General features: G+C 43.2%; 1 protein-coding gene across 3 annotated transcripts in view; it reads right to left on the bottom strand.

The window, feature by feature from the left end:
- Window positions 1–19,578, bottom strand: part of RABGAP1L (RAB GTPase activating protein 1 like) — a 592,969-nt gene that overhangs the window by 528,192 nt on the left and 45,199 nt on the right. For all 3 annotated transcript variants that reach the window (XM_040984290.1, XM_040984291.1, XM_040984292.1), the window contains exons 2-4: window positions 10,656–10,817; window positions 9,186–9,375; window positions 3,347–3,557 (exon numbers count right to left, since the gene is read on the bottom strand). In XM_040984290.1, coding sequence (XP_040840224.1) covers window positions 3,347–3,557; window positions 9,186–9,375; window positions 10,656–10,784 — 530 coding nt within the window. In that variant the 5' untranslated portion in view covers window positions 10,785–10,817. The remainder of the gene's footprint in view (window positions 1–3,346; window positions 3,558–9,185; window positions 9,376–10,655; window positions 10,818–19,578) is intronic.

Raw genomic sequence — 19,578 nt, 5'->3', positions numbered from 1 at the left:
AATACAAAAGTCTCTTGGGAAAAATGATGCTATTGTATAATGGTATGAGTCCGTGATGAATTCAACAAGAGAAAAGAAAGTCTTTGGAATAAACGAAACTGAAATTAAAAAAAAAAAAACATTAAAACACATAGGATACAGCCAAAAAAGCAAGCAAACAAACAAAAAACAGTATGGATTGGATTATTGAAGTTACACTTTCCATGTTGATTCCCTTATATAAGAGAGAACAATCTTTTGTGATTGACTCATTTCACTGAGCATAATGGTCTCTAGTTGGGAGAACCTGGTTGTAAATAGAATGATTTCATTCTTCTTAATAGCTGAATAATATTCCATGGAGTAGATGTACCACAGTTTCCTTAACCACTCTTCTTTGGACGCACATCTGGATTGTCTCCATGTCTTTGCTATTGTAGATTATGCTACTGCAAATATAGGATTACAGATCCCCTTCTCACATATAAATTTCACTCCTTTTGGGTATATTCCTAGGAGCGGGATAGCTGGGTCATATGGAAGGTTTATTAGCAATTGTCCAAGCACTCTCCATACTGATTTGCACAGTGATTATATTAGCCTACACTCCCACCAGCAGTGAAGGAGGGTGCCTTTCTCCCCACATGCACACCAGCAGGTGTTGTTAGTTGAGTTCTGCATGTAGGCCAGTCTCAACTGGAATTAGGTGGTACTCAACGTGGCTTTCATTGGTATCTCTCTGATGACTAGGGAGCCTGAGTATCTTTCCATGTCTGTTAGTCATTTGAATCTGTTCTCTTGAAAAATGTCTGTTCATTTCCTTTGCCCATTTCATTACAGGGTTGTTTTTTTTCGCTGTCCCTGGGTTTCTGAAGCTCTTTGTAAATCCTGGATATTAGTCCCCTATCACTAGTGTAGTGTGCAGACATTTTCTCCCATTCTGTTGGTTGCTTCTTCACTTTGTTAATTGTTTCCTTTGCTGTACAGAGGCTTTTTAGTTTGATGTAGTCCCATTTGTTCATTTTGGATTTGACTACCTGTGCTTTTGGAGTCTTTTCTAAAAAGTTTTTCCTGGTTTCTATATCTTGGAGTGTGCTTCCTATGTTTTCCTTTAATAGTTTGATGGCTTCTGAATGTAAATTTAGGTCCTTGATCCATTTAGAGCTACTTTTCATATAAGGTGACAGGTGTGGATATTGTTTCTTCATTCTGCATGCTGCTACCCAGTTGTCCCAACAGCGTTTGTTGAATAGACCAGGATTTTTGCCTGGGTTGTTTTCAGTTTCCTTGTCAAAGATTAGTTGACTATACATGTGTGGGCTCCCTTCTGGTGTTTCTGTTCTGTTCCACTGATCTTCTCTGTTTCTGTACCAGTACCAGACTGTTTTGATAACCACTGCTCTGTAGTATGTCTTGAGGTCTGGAATTGTGATTCCTCCAGCCTGATTTCTATTTTTTAGGATAGCTTTAGCTATTTGTGGTCTTCTGTGATTCCAGATGAACTTCTGTATCATCTTTTCTATTTCTGAAATGAATGTTGCTGGGATTTTGAATGGGATTCTGTTGAATCTGTATATTGCTTTTGGTAATATGGTCATTTTGATGATGCTGATCCTGCCAATCCAGGGACATGGTAAGGTTCTCCATTTTTCAAGGTCTTCTTCTATCTCCTTTTTTAATGATTTATAGTTTTCACTATAGAGGTCTTCCACATATTTAGTTAGTTTAATTCCTAGGTATTTAAGATTCCTCTATGCTATTTTAAAATAGACTATACTTACAATTTCTTTCTCAGCCATGGAATTATTTGTGCACACTAGTGCCATAGATTTGTGTTCATTAATTGTGTATCCTGCTACCCTGACAAAGTCTCTTATGAGCTCCGTAGTCTCTTGACTGAATCTTTTGGTTCTTCTATGTAGAGAATCATGTCATCTGCCAATAGAGATAATTTCATTTCTTCCTTTCCAATTTGCATTTCTTTAATTACTTTTTCTTGCAAATAGCTCTGGCAAGGACTTCCAATACTAAATTGAAGAGTAGTGGTGATAGTGGACATCCCTGTCTAGTTCCAGATTTTAGCAGGAAGGCTTCCAATCCTTCCCCATTTAGTAAGAAACTGGCATTGGGTTTTTCGTAAATTGCTTTGATTTTTTCGGGTGGAGTTGGTGGTGTGCCTTGCCGGGACTGTTTTTTCTGTGGAGCCTGTGCAGTGCTCTAAGATGGTGGTGATTTTGTCCCCACGTCAGTTCTTAGGCAACTCAGCTGTCCTCCCTCAGTGTAACAGTGCCTGGTCCCGTGACACTGTTATATGAGAGCTGCCAAATTAGCCCATGCGCAGTTTACCACTCCTCTCTTGCAGTTTATCAGTGTTTGGAGTGCTTGCCTCAGTGTCCAAGATGACGCCCATAGGGGCACCAACAAAGATCAGGGGGCTGTCAGCCGTCAGCTCCAGGGACCACACAGACCCTGCAGGGAGTGAAGCTGGTGCTGCCCTCCCCGCTGGATCAGTTTCATGTAATCAGCCAGAAACAAGCCTCCTCTGTGCCACTGCGTCAACTCTGCGCTCTGCCTCTCCACACAAGATGGTACCCTGAGTCTCCTACTCTTTCTCCACCTGTGGCTGGTCCCAGTCACCCAGCGCGATTGGCAGGTCCCAGACTGCACTCACCTCCCAAGCTCCCCACATGGACCCAGGCTCCCACCTGGCGGTCACAAGAGCTGTGTGGAGGCCACTGCTGGATGTCTGGCTAGCACTGGAAACTGATGGCCAGAGCCTGGGTCGCCAGAGCCCAGATCGCTGGGGTGTGAGTTGCCGCTCGCCAGCCACTGGTGGGTTTTTCTGGCCACTGCAACACTGCTGTGCTGCCGCCACAGCTTCCCTGTATCCAGGGGGTCTCCAAGTACCCCATGCTTACTGCCTGACCCCTATTTTTTTCCCTGTAACCTGCTTCTTGTACTTCACCCTGTCTAAAAATTCTCCTTCTTATCAAATATGTCTGTACCCTATGCCACCATCGTGCCTCTCTCACAGGCGGTTTCTTAACCCCCTATGTCACAATGGCCTCAGGCTCATTCATTTTCAAGGCCAAGGTTACGTGACAGGCTAACAAAAGATTTTAATATTACTCAAAAACAGAAAATATAAATTATCATTATTCTTAGTTTTACTTCCATTTATAATATTAGTTGGCAAATGCTCCTTGCAAATAAGGAACACAATCTAAGCCTGGACACAATGTTTACCTGAAATATCTACAGAGTATAAGGGAATTCACTGTAAGTGCTCCACCTGATTTCTAATAAATCCTCACCATCACTCTAAAGATTTAACACATGCCTACAGAAAAAGAAAATCAAAGCTTACCTCACAGAACCTTCTGGAACGTTTGGCACATACAGAGTAATAGGCAGAGGGTACTGACTGGAAGACTTCATAGTGGCCATCGCCTGCAAAGCCTCCACTTCATTTCTTGGGGAAGAAACCTTCATACACCCTAGGTAGGTCAGCTTGTTAAATAAAACACTGTCTTCTTCGGGTAATTCACTTGGAGAAGATGGTCTGGGCGTAGGAATTTCTGAAGAACCAAAAAAAAAATACTAAATACTAAAAAGTCAGTGTGACGTTAAGTATCTTTCTGTTTTCACTTCTTTTGTTATTAACCCTAAATGTTAATTCAGAATCCAGAACTGGCCATTCATACTTTCATATCTCTCCAAAAAGTCTCAGCTATAACTTCTTTAGAGGAAAGAAAAACCAAATTACACTCTGTATTTTTAAAACAATAAGCATACCTGTCTAATGTTTAAATTTCATTTATTTACTCAAATGGCAGATAAATACAAAGAGAGTGAGGATAAAAGAGAGAGACCTTCCATCCATCTCTCTCTCTCCCTCTCTCTCAGGAGAGAGACGACCCAGCCTGGCTGTTCCCCTCGGACATCACCGGCTGTCTCCCTGGCGATTTTTCTTCTGAAGGTACTTCAATAATTAAGTGAAAAGTTAAGCGGGCAGGCATTTCATTTAATGGCTGACATGGACTTGCAACAGACACACAATATCACAAGGCCTGCGTCTGAGTCTGGGCTTTGTCTCTAATCCCAACCTCCTGCTAACACAAGACCTGGGAAACAACAGATCACTGAAGAAGCTGGGTGCCTGCCGCCCAGTAAGAGACTCTCGTGGAATTCCGGCCCCAAGCTTCACCCGGCCCCAACCCCGACTGTTTCAGGCATCTTGGATATGAAACAAACGATGAAAGATCTTTCTCTGGTTATCTTTGTCACTCAGCTAAAATGGACATAATTTTAATTATTTTTAAAGGTAAGTTTATTTGGATGAAAAAATGCTGAAATCCATGAAACAGGGGATCTTTAAAAAGTTCATGGACAGGGCCCGGCAGCATGGCCTAGCGGCTAAAGTCCTTGCCTTGAACGTGCCCGGGATCCCATGTGGGTGCTAGTTCTAATCCCGGTGGCCCTGCTTCCCATCCAGCTCCCTGCTTATGGCCTGGGAAAGCAGTCAAGGATAGTCCAAAGCTTTGGGACCCTGCACCTGTGTGGGGGAACTGGAGGAGGTTCCTGGCTCCTGATCGGCACAGCACTGGCCGTTGTGGTCACTTGGGGAGTTAATCATCGGACAAAAGATCTTCCTCTCTATCTCTCCTCCTCTCTGTATACATGACTTTGTAATAAAAATAAAATAAAATCTTAAAAAAAAAGTTCATGGACAAAACTGAATTTCCAAATGTTTTCATGAAATAAACTTATCTTTTTATTCCATTTTCCCAGGAATTTTTATAGCTCCATATTTAATAAGCAGCCTAACTTTTTATCAAAAGTAAATAATATTGGGCCCGGCGCAGTGGCACAGTGGTTAAGGTCCTCGCCTTGCACGCCTGGGATCCCATATGGGCGCCGGTTCTATCCCAGCAGCCCTGCTTCCCTTCCAGCTCCCTGCCTGTGGCCCTGGAAAGCAGTCGAGGACGGCCCAAAGCTTTGGGAACCTGCACCTGCGTGAGAGACCCGGAAGAGTCTCCTGGCTTCGGATCGGCATAGCATCGGCCCGTTGCGCTCACTTTGGAAGTGAATCATCGGACAGAAGATCTTCCTCTATGTCTCTCCTCTCTGTATATCCGCCTTTCCAATAAAAAAATAATAATAATAATAATAAATCTTTAAAAAAAAGTAAATAATATTAAAAACATACACCTTATGCCTATAACAGGGGAAGTCACGCTCCCTTTCTCACCCTTCCCTAGCTTCTATGAACTATTTCAGTATTACAATGCAATTTTTTCTTAAAATAGATATTGTTGATGAATGATCCTATTATTACCTCAACCCATGCCATTGCAAAAGTAATGAATTTTTAAAAATATATACATGACCACTTTGATTCTAAAGATACCAGAGCAAAGACTCCACTGCAGTTAGAAAGCATCTATCTGCAAGTATCAGGCGTCTTTCCCTGAAAACACACATACAGCTCACCTCAACTCTTCCCCTCTTCTCTGCACCCAGATCCGTGTCCCCAAAATTAAGCAAGTCCATTTCTCTTAAACCAGATCATGTTTAAATTCTCAGTATCAGATTCCTCTTAAAAGTCATTTCAAACCTCTCCACTCTAGGTCATAAATATTATTTTAAGATATGCATCCAAAAATAATAAAAAAAATTTAAAAAAAAGATATGCATCCTCCTGGTCCCTGCCCTTAACCTGGTTCAGCTCTGATGGATGTGGCCACTGGGAAGAAAGAAAGAAGGTCTCTCTCTCTCTCTCCCCCTCCCTCCATCAATCCCTCTGTCTTTTTCTGTGTAACTCTATCATTATAACTAAACAGAACTTTAAACTATATAAACTTCATGTCATAGAATACTAACTTCATTTTCACATTTTTCAGTAATTTCTTTACAATATTTATTTTTTTTATTTAAAAGGCAGCGTTACATAAAAAGATACAAAGACAGAGAAAGAGGTCTTCCACTCACTGGTTCACTACTCAAGTGGCTGCCATGGCTAGGGTTGGCTAAGGCTGACGCCAAGAGCCTGTAACTCCACTCAGGGCTCCCTCTGGCTCATCTTCCACCAATTCCCCAGAGGCTTTAGCCAGGGGCAGCCAGGACTTGAACTGGCATCCATATGGATGCGGGGTTTGCAGGCAGCAGCTTAACCCACTGAACTACCAACACAGGTTCCCTCAATGACTTAAAACTGTGGGGAAAAAATGTTTGCAAGTCACTGTGAAACCAAGTAGGAATGAGAGCGATCTGGGCAACAACAGTAACTGCTGACCCTGACCTGAAACCAATTAAAAGTCTGAGACTGTCAGACTGGGATTTTTAAAAACAAAAAGAAATTTTAAATACAAACACACAAACAATTAGAAGTTTAAAAAAATGCATACACAGAAAAAGTTATGTCATGCAAATACTGGAATGACTGGAAACCCAAAGTTTCACACACATGCCAGCAAGGTGGCCCAGAACAACAAGTGTTAACAAAGGAAAAAGAGACACTTAAAAATGAGAAATGTTCAATCTGCTAATAATACACAGTAATTCTAGGTGACTATGCCTATACACCAGAGCTTTAATAACCAAAGCAATTATAATGCATTTATTTTTCAACTTAATTACTTCAAATAAAATGGGGAAGCCTTATTACATATATGGCCTCTTCTTCTGCTTTTTATTATACTGACATTTGTAATACAGTCATGTACGTTGAAAACCTGCCAGTATAACATGTTACTTTAGTGTTCATACGTATTTTAAATAATTAGTGAGAAAAATAAGTGTATTAGGAGGAAGAGTAATTAGTGTAACTAACTATATAGACACTGCCAGTGTGAAGAAGAAAACATCACAAAACGATATCCATTGACAAAAGTTATTGGGACTTATCCAGACTTATTTTTCACCTTTAAATATTGAATAGCAATTATCTGCATATATAGTATGATCCAAGAATCTAATTTTCCTTTATTCCATTTAAAGCAGTAATTTTCTCAATACTGCTGACTTGTGGAGCTAATTCTGTCACACACCAAATTCCCTTACATACCCAGCTCTGTTCCTGGAATCCTATCTTAGGGAATCATTCTACTGCAGAGCGACACACCAGTTTCATCACAGATCAGTATATCCTAATAACCAATGTTCTTTTTTAAATTATGGCTACTCATGTACTTGTCCAAATGTATTTCAGAATCAGTTTACAAGAATAATTGAAATTTGGAATTACTACTCAAATAACAGACTACGTTGGAGCTCAGTGCCCACTTTCCAAGGTTGACTCTCCTTCCCAGCAATCAGTATGGTGTCACTGTCCATTGGTTCAGGTGGGGATATCCTTCCACGGTATTTCATAATTTTGTAATTAAGGTTTTTTTCATACAATTTCCATTTCTTCGTTGATATTATCTTTGTTGGTATTTTAAGTGGAATTTGTATTTTCTGTTATCACTGCTAACATTCCTAAAAGTCTAAATGTAATAGATTATTCATTCACTAAGAATTTACTTTGCTCTTTCTTTCTAATTATCATATGCACCCCCTTCTCCTGTCGTCATATTGCTGGATTCTCCAATACAATCTCAATTAGCCCTGATACCAGTTAGCATGCCCCAACTATTCCAGTCTAAATATTATCTCAATGGTAATGTGGCTTAAATTTTGAAACATATCATTTATTTGGTGAAAAAAAAAATGTCCTTCTTTTCCTATTTTTCCAAGAACTTTAAGTGTTTATGCATAAAACAGATCTTTTCCACTGTTTATTCCATATCTATTGATTTACTTCTCTTTTCATTATTTTTATAAGCTTTTTTAAAAGATCTATATATTTTAAAAAAAGATCTATGTATTTTTATTGGAAAGTCAGATTTACAGTGTTGGAAAGTCAGTTTTACAGTGAGGAGACACAAAGATCTTTCTTCCACTGGTTCACTCAGCCAGAGCTGAGCCAATCCGAATCCAGGAGCTTTCTCAGGGTCTCACTGGGTGCAGGGTCACAAAGCTTTGAGCCGTCCTCCACTGCTTTCCCAGGCTGTAAGCAGGGAGCTGCATGGCAAGTGGAACATTTGGAACATGAACCAGCACCCACACAGGATGCCAGTGCTTACGGGCAAAGGATTAGCCAGTTTAGCAATCATGCCAGTCCCTCTTTGCACCATTTTACATGTTAAATTATATTGACAGACATTTTAATACTGAATCAACCTTTCCAAGGCAAGAATTACAATGAAATTCTCATGTATATTCCATCATACCCCCACTGTTTAGTGCTTTATCCTATATCATATTTACTCTATGGACAACACTCAGAACTGGATTATGAATAGCCTAGATCAAACAGGATAATTCCATCTATCATAGTGACTCCTGGGGGGTCTGAATGTACCCCAGCCTACCAGTGCATGTCACTGAGCTGACCAAATCAAAGTCACCTCAGCCAGTAAATGAATGAAACCTTTCTTTTTGCCAGTAACCCTGCAACAGAACAGCCAATCTTATCTACAAATCTCTGCTTGTGCCTGCTTAGTGGCCATGAAGTAAAACAGCTAAGCAGACAGGTGACAGGAGAAAAATCTAAGCCTGGTAGTTCACCAAACAGCACCCACAGAGAGCCAGATCAAACTACAGCTCCAGCATGTAAACCAGCTGAAGCTAGACATGGGTTCTGGCTGTGCTTGTTGTTCTTGCACCCAAAACCACCTGTGCTTATATATCATTGATCAGAATACATAACCTATTCATTCTTAATAATGTCTATTATTCAATATACTAATAGTACTGCTATGTTATTAGGATTTTTACCAATTAAACTTTCAAGTACATCAAGCTAAATAAAAACATACATCATATGAAAAACCTACTATCTGATGCTGAGGACCTGTCAATTCACTGGCAGGCTTTCAATATACATAACTGTATTATAAACGTCAATATAACTTCCTAAGGACCAGTTATGGTGCCAAGCACTAGGGGACAAACGCAGACCCAAATTATAACCCCTGTTCTAAAAGAAGACTGAAATCTGATTTGACAAGCAGCAACATAAGAAACAAAATGGAAACTCTCAACCAAAACTGAAAGCTTCATGGGCATGATCTCGTAAAACCAAAACCACACGATTTTCTCATTTTTACCTTAAATTTTTCATTGAAATTTCCCTTACGACTTCCAAAGGTTTAATACAGTACCTGTATTAGATGGATCCAAAATCAACTGAAGAGATGACTTATTTGGTTGGCTGGCTGGAGTATCTCCAAACGAACCATCTGAAATTTCACCAGAACTCTGACAATCAACAAGAGGGTTCTGCCCTTTCTCAGAATCTCTCAAAATCTCTTCCATGGCTTTTTCCAGTTGCTCATCACCATTCGAAACTATCTAGAGACAGAGAAAATTTCAACATTTCTTTTTTTTTTTTAATTTATTTACTTATTTGAAAGGTAAAGTTAGAAAGAGGTAAGGACAGGGACAGTGACAGAGCAACAGGGACCAAGACTTCCCATCAGCTGGTTCATACCCTAGATGGTCACAAATGATTAGGACTAACCCCAGGCCAATGCCCAAAATTTCATCTTCTTAAAGGACTTCAGACAATTTCCCAACTACATTTGACGTAAAATTTTATCAAATTTTTCTATTTTTTCCTTTTTATTTTTTAGGCAAATATCTTTTAAAAAAAAGCTTAAGTTTACATGTTTTAAAAGGGGAAAAATGAATAAGTTTAAGTGGACAGAGTCCACTGACCATATCAATTGAAAGGTCATCCTTTACTACCACAGCATAAACATGTTTCTGATTTCTTAACAAAACCTGCCGGCTGCTGAAAAAAGAACTGCTAATACAAACTTAAGTTGGCATGTCTGTTCCTTAGAAGAGGGAGACACAAAGTCTACGTGAACAGATGATGCCCTAAGTTAAACACAGCACTGCTTATAAACCGACATTCTGAAGTTTGATTATTGTTCACAGACCTAATCTATACCCTGAGAAATAATGCTTTTCATCACTTACTACTGATTAAATTCTGTATTTAGTGAAGGGATAAGCTTGTGATTAAAACTTTTTAAAGTATTTTACAAAAATTAAAAGAAGGAAGAAGGGAGGGAATTATCCTTATGCTCTAAAACTGTATACGTATAATACATGAAGTTTGTCCTTATAGATATGTAAGCTTACTTTCATTTTCTTTGACTTGAAAAAAGCAACACAAAAACAAGGAAAGAGAATGACACCCAAATTTTAAAATAAGACATATACTTTTAACATATGAGGTGTGTAAGCTGCACAGTCACAAGGAAGAATGTTAACAGCTGCCTTAAAAAAAAAAAACAGAAAAACTGAAAATCTCTAAATTGAAAGCAAAACATAATGACTTATCTAATTCCAAAACCTAGCATTAAGAAGAACAAAAGTATCCAAAAAAATACTTAAGCATTAAGTTTAATGCACTAAATAATTACCCTTTCTCTTCTATTTTATCCTTCTGCTAAAATTTAACTTAAAAGTAAATAACAAAATAAATAAATAAATAAATAAAAGCATACAAACCAAACAGCCTCTGGCTAATTCACTTTGGATTTCATACATCTTTTTAGCTAAGTTTAAAACAGGTTTTTAAGATAATTTTAAACAGTACCATATTCCAAAAGAGAAAATACCTTGAGGTGAGGTGTTTCGTCGCCCTTTGTAGCATCTGCATGGTGAGGGACCAAGACAAACTCTTCAGTGTGGAGTGCGGCCACAGAGTCCGAGCACCCGTCCTTCTGCATCGAGCCTCTGACCTCCATCTCAGCTCTGCACGCTTCTCTTCCCACATCCACCTGCACATCCGAAGAAGGAAAGAAATGGATTGCTTAAAAACATGGACTAATGAAGCCTTTAAAATGTTTCCTGTGAAGAAGCAGCCTGCTGCCTGGGTAGTCACCTCAGATTTAGGGAAGCTGCCTCGTTGGACGGGACCCCATAATGGAAACGGACGGTCCCCGCTCTGAGTTTTCACACTAAAAGAGCCCTACTGCTCCCTGAAAATCAACACAAAACAGTCTATATCTCAACTCTTTATTTTACTTGATATCTTATTTTCTTCTAGAAATGCTCATTTATATCTTTTTAAACATGATGCTAGAAATTACAAAATACACACCAAAAAGAAAACACACAATTAAAACTAAGTACTACTTACCTGAAATGAGTCTACTCAAGACTAAATACTGACCCAGAAACTGAATTTGACTGATTCATATTGAAATTAACACCTAAATTCATATGTATGTATCTTTCACAGATACATTAATTCGTACTGCATTGGAGGGCGCACACACACACACACACATTCACGTAGAATTGTTAAAAAATTTTTTCACATCGCATTCATGGAGCAAATAATTTTAAGGTAATCAAATACAATGTAATCCTATTTTCTGAGTAGTCTTGTACCACAAAACTCATTCGTAAATTCATGTGTTAACAGTTCGTTTTAATTGAAGATAGACCCCACAGGGCAGATGCTGTATTTAGCACTGGGATTATCCAAGTAAATAAAGCAGACTTCTCCCCTAGAGCTTACATGGATGTGAGCAAATAAGCAAACCAACAAGGAGACTGTAAGCAAGGTGGTGGAGGCAGGGAGGCGCGGATAAATACATGGCCTGAAGCCTAGAAGACAGAAGCCCACATCAAAACACCCGGTTTTTGACAACTCCAGCCATGTGAACAGGAGCAGCACACGCAGTGGGGCTGCAGCCCACAGACCTTAGCAACCACGCTGATCGACTCACCATCAGTGGCTAAAGTCTCCCCGGAAATGTTTTTGCTTTGTTTTTTCTGTTTTTAATTAGGTTATTCTTTTTCTCATTGCCACCTGGAGTATGGCTGCAATATTCCACTTTGCCATTAGGCGGCACTAACATCATTGCTCTTGCAAAAGCAAAATGATTCACTTTTACCTTCAAGTTACACTTTTAAAAACTAAAATTAGTTTCTTAGAATATCAAAATAAGCAATAACAACACTCCTAGGCTACCATCAGTTAGCCATCATTTATTCCTTTTAGATGGGCTAATATCTTTTTAAACAAAACTTTTTCTTAAAAGACTTTTTTATTTTTATTGGAAAGTCAGATATACAGAGAGGAGGAGAGACAGAGAAGATGATCTTCCGTCTGCTGGTTCACTCTCCAAGTGACTGCAACAGCTGGAGCTGAGTCAATCCGAAGCCAGGAGCCTCTTCCGGGTCTCCCACACGGGTGTAGAGTCCCAAAGCTTTGGGCTGTCTTCTACGGCTTTCCCGGGCCACAGGCAGGGAGCTGGATGGGAAGTGGAGCTGCCTGGATTAGAACCGGCACCCATATGGGATCCCAGTGCGTGAAAGGTGAGGACCTTGACCACTATGCTATTGCTCCGGGCCCTAAACAAAACTTTACAATCACAATTATCTGTCCTCTGAAAGTCTACCTCACTTTTCACACGTATGTGTGACCAAGCCACGCCTTCACTCTGACACCCACACAGCACACACCACACGTGTCTTCCCACGGCCATCCTCCGCCGTGTCCTTAGCACTCTGCTGTTCTTCCACCTCACTGCTAGGCACGGCAAACGGCCTGTGCTCGAGCCTCAGCTCCCTTCCCTTGCCATTTACCTTACACAGCTTTATCTCTCACTGTTATTAACTCCAATACGACCTGAGTACTTTGGGATGCTGACAGAATCCCAAAACTCCATTTCAACACAAATGTCTCCCTGAAACTCCTTTTATTTGGAATTTAACCCTACTTGATATATCTAATTTTAACTGTCATCAGAGTCTTAAATGAAATGTGATGTAAAAATGGAATGTCTACGGCTTGGCGCGGTGGCCTAGCAACTCAAAGTCCTCACCTTGAACACGCCAGGATCCCATATGGGCGCCGGTTCTAATGCCGGCAGCTCCACTTCCCATCCAGCTCCTTGCTTGTGGTCCGGGAAAGCAGACGAGGATGACCCAAAACCTTGGGACCCTGCACCCGTGTGGGAGACCCGGAAGAGGCTCCTGGCTCCTGGCTTAGGATCGGCTCAGCTCCAGTCATTGCGCTCACTTGGGGAGTGAATCATCAGACGGAAGATCTTCCTCTCTGTCTCTCTTTCTCTGTGTAAATCTGACTTTCCAATAAAAATAAAATAAATCTTTAGAAAAATTAAATGTCTAAACTCTCTTTCAAATTTGTTTTTTTATCCAAATATCTGGTTTCATCAAATAACATCACCTTCTTCCAAGCTAGTCAACACCTAGAAATCGTCCTCGCTCCACCCACTTCTCACACGTGGCGTTGTGTCCCACCTCTAACATAACCCCATATCTACCAGGATTTTTTCATGTTTACACTGGCACCCTTACCCCAGTCACACTTTTATCTCCTACAAAAGCCTCTTAGCCCATCTCCTACTCCAATCATAGGGCTGACAAAGAAAATTTTTAGAAAATAAAATTAGGTCACATTAAAACAGTTAAACTAAAACTTTTCAGTATAATTGAAGACCAAAATTCAAACTTGTTCCCAGAACTTGGTAAGAACCAGCATAAGCCATTATAGCCCTTTCCCATTACAGCCCTCAGATCAGTCTGCTGCTTGTCTCTTCAGGTTCTCACCTCTGACCGGTTTGTTCAGGTCTGTTTTTATTCATCTGTTCTACACGTACTTAGCCTCTAGCATGCTACAGAAACTATGCCAAGGAGTAACATTCTCACATTCTGGGCCCAACACCATAGCATTGCTGTTAAAGTCCTCGCCTTGAACGCGCCAGGATCCCATATGGGCGCTGGTTCTAATCCTGGCAGCTCCAGTTCCCATCCAGCTCCCTGCCTGTGGCCTGGGAAAGCAGTCGAGGACGGCCCAAAGCTTTGGTACCCTGAATCCACATGGGAGACCCGGAAGAGGCTCCTGGCTTCGGATTGACTCAGCTCCAGCTGTTGCGCTCATTTCAGGAGTGAATCATCGGACAGAAGATCTTCCTCTCTGTCTCTTCTCTTCTCTGTATATCTGCCTTTCCAACAAAAATAAATAAATCTTTTTAAAAACATTCTCACATTCCCTGTCTTCCCAGGCTAACATGTTCATGGAAGAGAAAGAGAGTCTAAATAAAGAGCAATCAACATCCCACCTACGAAAGAAGGAGCCCTCCGGCAGGCAGCAGCCCAGCTGGCCTTGGACCCAGGCAGGCATGACACTGCAGGGAAAAAAGCTGCCAGCAGCTTGGACTGGCTAATGCCAGCTCTGCTAACCACACGAGGGTGCCAGCAGAGTAGCACATTCTGTTTTCTTGGACGATCTTGTGGGGAGAAGAGAGCAGGTTGCCCACCATGCCACAGAGTGCATGCCAACCAGGGCCACCCCACCACCATCAGCACTGCCCCAAGCATGTTGGGGGACCATGCATTGCTAGGGGCTGGAGTACTCAGAATGGGTTGAAATGAGGCCATTGATGGCTTGCTTGACACAGATAATTATTTCTGGGGGCTTTCACAGGCCAAGCCACTGCACCCACAGGTAATTTAGGGAACTGAGATGGAGTGGATTATAAGGGGGAACCAAGAGGGTCTCCCTAGCTGAGGCCAAAGCACCAGCCAAGCATGTGCAAGAGCCAGGGCTGGGGGTAGACCGGGCCATGCTGGGTCACAGCACCTGCCAGCACTCTCAAGAACAGTGTCTGGGGACAGGCACCATAGGGGTCACTGGGGTAGCCCCAACTAGGCCATAGCACCTGCCAATCTGTACAAGAACTGGGGGCTGGCTAAACCAGGCTAGGCCACAGCTCCCACAGGTGCGTGCAAGAACCAGGGCTGGGAACAGGCTGGAGAGGGTGAAACCACGGCATCTGCTGGCATGTATGAAGACCGGGCACAAGACCAGGCACAAGACCAGGCACAAGACCGGGGTGGGCCAAGTAGGGGCTTTTCAGGGGTGCCCCAACTAAACTGCAGCACCTGCTGGAGTGAGCATGAGCTGGGCCTCGGGGTGGACTAGCCTGGGCAAGGCTGCAGTACCCTCAGTTTGTGTGAGAGTGAGCACCGAGGGCGAGACTGACAGGCAGCCATCCCTCTGCCTAACTCTTATTTGATCCCCTTTATCCAGTCTCCCCCTAACCCCACCCCACCCTTCTGTGTTGAAAGTGAGACTTAGCGTCCACATCCACGAAATGTGAAAATATTATAAGGAGCAGAGTGTGTGGGAGAGAGCAACTCAGGATGAGATATGGAAGGAAGTCAGAAGCCAGCCTGATGTTATCTAAACACTGCCAGTCCCTAAGCTCCACTTGGTTCACCAGAGCATACCCCAGGCTTCGTAGAACGCCTCCTATACCACAGGCATGCTAATGAGTAAGATGTTAAAGATCTCTCAAACAGCCAATGCGCAGGCAGGATTCAAACTAGCGTCCTGGCTTCGGAGCACATGTTCTGAACCACTACCTTCCCTTACTGTCTCCTGAACTGTTCCCTGAAACTGCAGATTTGGGAATTGCCTTAAAAGAACATCAGCAAACAGTGGGTCTGTATGTCCTTTAACTTTTTGAATTTTAATGTTTGCATGGCTGAAAGGGATGTGGGCCTCTAATTAGGATCAGGAGGGTCAGGTATGGAGGAAGGTGGGCACACGTTTCAGTCTTTTTTTTTTCCTCCTGTGTCCACAGGGGAGGAGGGGGAGAGGGCCGACCCTTGCTGTCAACCTACACCAGCAGTTGGGAATGGGGGACACCCTGGAGACCCTGATATAGCGAAGAATGTATCTAGTGGTGATACAAGTGGTTTTGATGGACCTGAGACACGGTCAGTTTTATTGCTCCAGGGTTCAGAAAATCTTTCCAGGGTCTGTTGACTGACCAAGTCCACCTTTGTTCATCCATAGACCCAGGAACATGCTGTAAAGCTTGGCCAAGAGAGTGGTCCACACTTTTCTGCTTTCCATGCTCTGATAAGGCACCTGACGTCCTCTGCTGCCCCAGATGAGCCAGCCATCACATTCCCCCATTTGCATCTGGACATGCTGTCCACTGCAGACATCAGCAACTGAGAAGGCCCAACCCAAATATATGCACCCCAAGGCCAGGCCACACATACTGTGACTTTTCCCGTCCAGGGTCTGAGTCCAACAGTCCAGACAGGCAGTCGTCACAGAAAGCTCTCCTGGGGGTGACCTCAGACTTGCCTCTTTTTTTTTTTTTTAAGACTTATTTACTTATTGGAAAGTCAGATATACAGAGAGGAGGAGAGACAGAGGAAGATCTTCCGTCCACTGGTTCACTCCCCAAGTGAGCGCAACGGCCTATGCTATGCCAATCCGAAGCCAGGATCCAGGAACTTCTTCCGGGTCTCCCACACTGGTGCAGGGTCCCAAAGCTTTGGGCCGTCCTCAACTGCTTTCCCAGGCCACAAGCAGGGAGCTGGATGGGAAGTGGAGCTGTCGGGATTAGAACCGGCACCCATAGGGGATCCTGGCGAGTTCAAGGCAAGGACTTAAGTAGCTAGGCCATGCCGCCAGGCCCCAGACTTGCCTCTTGTGTGCACCAGCCAGTGCAGGGTCAGATGTGGTCTGTCACCAGCACCAGTCAACATACGAATGACTGCTGCAGCTGCCGGTCATTCCGCCTCAGCCCGTATCTCACATGAACAGGTGTTGCAGCCAGTGCTCACACCAGTCAGCAGGTGCCGCAGCCTGGCCAGGGCGACCCCCAACAGCCTCCACCAGGCCAACCCTCAGCCTGGTATTTGCACATGCCAGCCTCTACTGCAGCCTAGTCTAGCCCAGCCCACATCCCGTCTGGTTCTCATGCACACCCATGGGTGCTGCAGATTAGCTCAGCCCAACCCACCTTCAGACCCGGCTCTCAGGTTTGCCAGCAAGCGCCTTCACCTTGTCCAGTCTGGCCGACACCCAGCCCCAATTCTTGTGCTCACCAGTGAAAGGGACGGCCTAACAGTGGATACCCACAGTTCCCCTGCCAGGCAAGCTCCCAGCTCTGGATCTTGCATTTCCCAGCAGAGCACTGTGGTCCAACCTGACACAACTTGCATCCAGTCCCAGTATTGCCACCGGTGATGCAGCCTAGCCTGGCTGGCCTACACCTGTTCTGGCTCTCACGCACACCAGCAGGAACGGCATCCTAGCCCACCCTGGCCTGCATCCAAACCAGCCTGTTCCCGGTTTCAATTCCCATACCACACTCACCAGTGGAAGCAGTGGTCCAGCAAGGGAGTCCACAGAGTTCCCTATCAGGCCCTCTCCCAGCCCCAGGCCTGTGTGTGCCAGCAGATGCTGTGGCCCAGTCTGAGATGGACCACTTCCAGGTTCAGCATTTGCCAACAGGTGCTGCAGCTTGGCTTAGCCTGGCCTATCCCCTATCCCAGGTCTCACTGGCAGGTACAGCAACCTATCCCAACCTGGCCTATGCCCTGTCCCTCATGTGAACTGGCAGGTGTTACAGTCCAACTTGGCTTACCCTGCACCCTATCACTGCTCTCAGGCCAGTGTGTGCTATGGACTGACCCCGCCCGGCATGCTCTCAGACCCAGCTCACACATGTGACAACAGGTGTTGCAGCTCACCCTGGTCTTGCCAGCTACCAGCCCTGGCTCTCACGTTCACCAGTGGGAGCCTTGGCTAGCAGGGGAGTTCCCCGATCCAACAACCAGACCCCACGTGTGCTTTTGGGTGCTGCTACCCAGACTGACAATGGCCAGCCCGCAGCCCTGGCACTCACCACTGGGTACTGCTCTGTGCCTGCCAGGCATGCCCCCAAGCCCTAGCTTTTGCCAGTGGCAGCAGGTCAAGCCACCCAGGTCTCCCACACGGGTGGGTACCTAGGCCTGACCTAGGCATGCACTCCGGTTTCCCCTCTAAACCACTCCATCTCAGCTCCTTCATCTATCTGCAAGTGCAGCAGCCCAGTCCGTGGAAGACCCCAGGAATCCCCCTTTCCCTGTCGAACATGCCCTCAGCTGCTGCCACACCGATCCATTCTCAGATCCCTTTCCTGGCCAATCTGCAGCCCCTGGGACCAGAGAGGCGAGCCCTGGAGTCTGCTGCCTTCCTCACTTATGTTTAAAAAAATAAATAAGTAAATAAGCAACGGTGTAGGCATACTAGTGCAGCAGTTAACACAAACTTGGTACTAAGCAGACCCAGAATACCTGTCAACTACTGGCTGCTTTTCTCCGAGCAACACAACACCTGCCTTTGTACAAGGCAACCTAGGCAGTTGCTTACAGCTAGGGATGTGATATAAAAGTAATCTGATTTTAATTTTGAATTAGTATGTTCATTAATACCAAAACTTTTTCAATTCAAATAGGATATACATTTTAAACAGGGAGCTTTCTTTAAGCCAAAGGAATGTCAGATATCTTGTCAGGATATTAAGGAAAGCATTAGCTTACCAGATATAAATTTGTAACTCCCATTATAAGCATAAAACCTGCCTCAAAATACAAAGAAATATTCTAAAAAGTGTGCCTAAACACTGCCTTTGAATTTAAACACAAAGAATATGGTATCTTGTCAAGTTTGCATACAATCAGAAAAATCTGTGAATACAATAAAACCGTTGGACATGTAATGGGATGCTGGACTGCCTGACATTGTCTGTACCTACAATGCTGGGGTACACTTAAATAAGAGACTGATAGAATTATGATTCCTTATGAAGGACTACACTGTTATAACAAAATGGGGAAAATCTGACGGGGGTGGGAGTTTGGGGGAGGCTCCCAGCCTACACAAAATTATATCACACAATTCAAAATTCAAAATAAAAATACATTTTAAAAAATCCGTGAATAAGGTCAAACATTTCAACAGGCTCAAAAAAGTAAAAACAGAAGATGTAAATGAAAAAAAAAGTAACCCTTGTAAGAAATAGTTCCTGGATATTACTACCAACATAAAAAGGAAGTTGGACTTATTATCTCAAACCATACATAAAACTTAATTCAAAATGTGTCATGTGCATAAATGTCAGAGCTAAAACTCTGAGAACCCCAGAAGAACACACAAGTAAATCTTTGGGGTGGGTTCTGTGTGCAGCAGGTTAAGTCAGTTCTTGCAATGAACCAGCAGACAGAAAGTATCCATCCTTTTCTCTCTGCAGGCAGAAAAAATAAGTAAATAAATTTTATTTATTATTCTCAAATAAATAAAACAAGACTTAAAAAAAAAACGCTGGCATTCTATGAGAACGGTGGACTTTGTGAAAATAGTTCATGAAAAGGAGTCATTCGGGATCAGGACACTAGGTGGAGCTATAATAACAGCTACAGGTACACATTGTCTATATGAAACGTTTTATACAGAAAAAAAGCAGGTATGTCTTTCCTTGGAAAGTGTGATCAAGAATTTAAGCGTTGGAGCGGACAGCATGCTGTGAAAGAGGGATCTGAGGTGTTACCCAACACTAAGCTTGTGCTTTCAGCAAGTAGTAAGAGAAGTCTAACTCAAAACACAGAAGGCGAATCGGGGACACTGAGTGCAGACAGACCTCGGACACAGACCCGTGCATGTACGTGTCTCACGTAAGGACGGAATGGCAGACATCAGCCACAATCGGCAAATCT

This window comes from Ochotona curzoniae, unplaced genomic scaffold (assembly GCF_017591425.1).
Source record: "Ochotona curzoniae isolate NIBS_2020 unplaced genomic scaffold, NIBS_Ocur_1.0 contig_4105, whole genome shotgun sequence".
Classification (NCBI taxonomy): Eukaryota; Metazoa; Chordata; class Mammalia; order Lagomorpha; family Ochotonidae; genus Ochotona; species Ochotona curzoniae.
The sequence above is the reverse complement of the archived record's forward strand: the minus strand, read 5'-3'. Positions and strand labels throughout refer to the sequence as shown.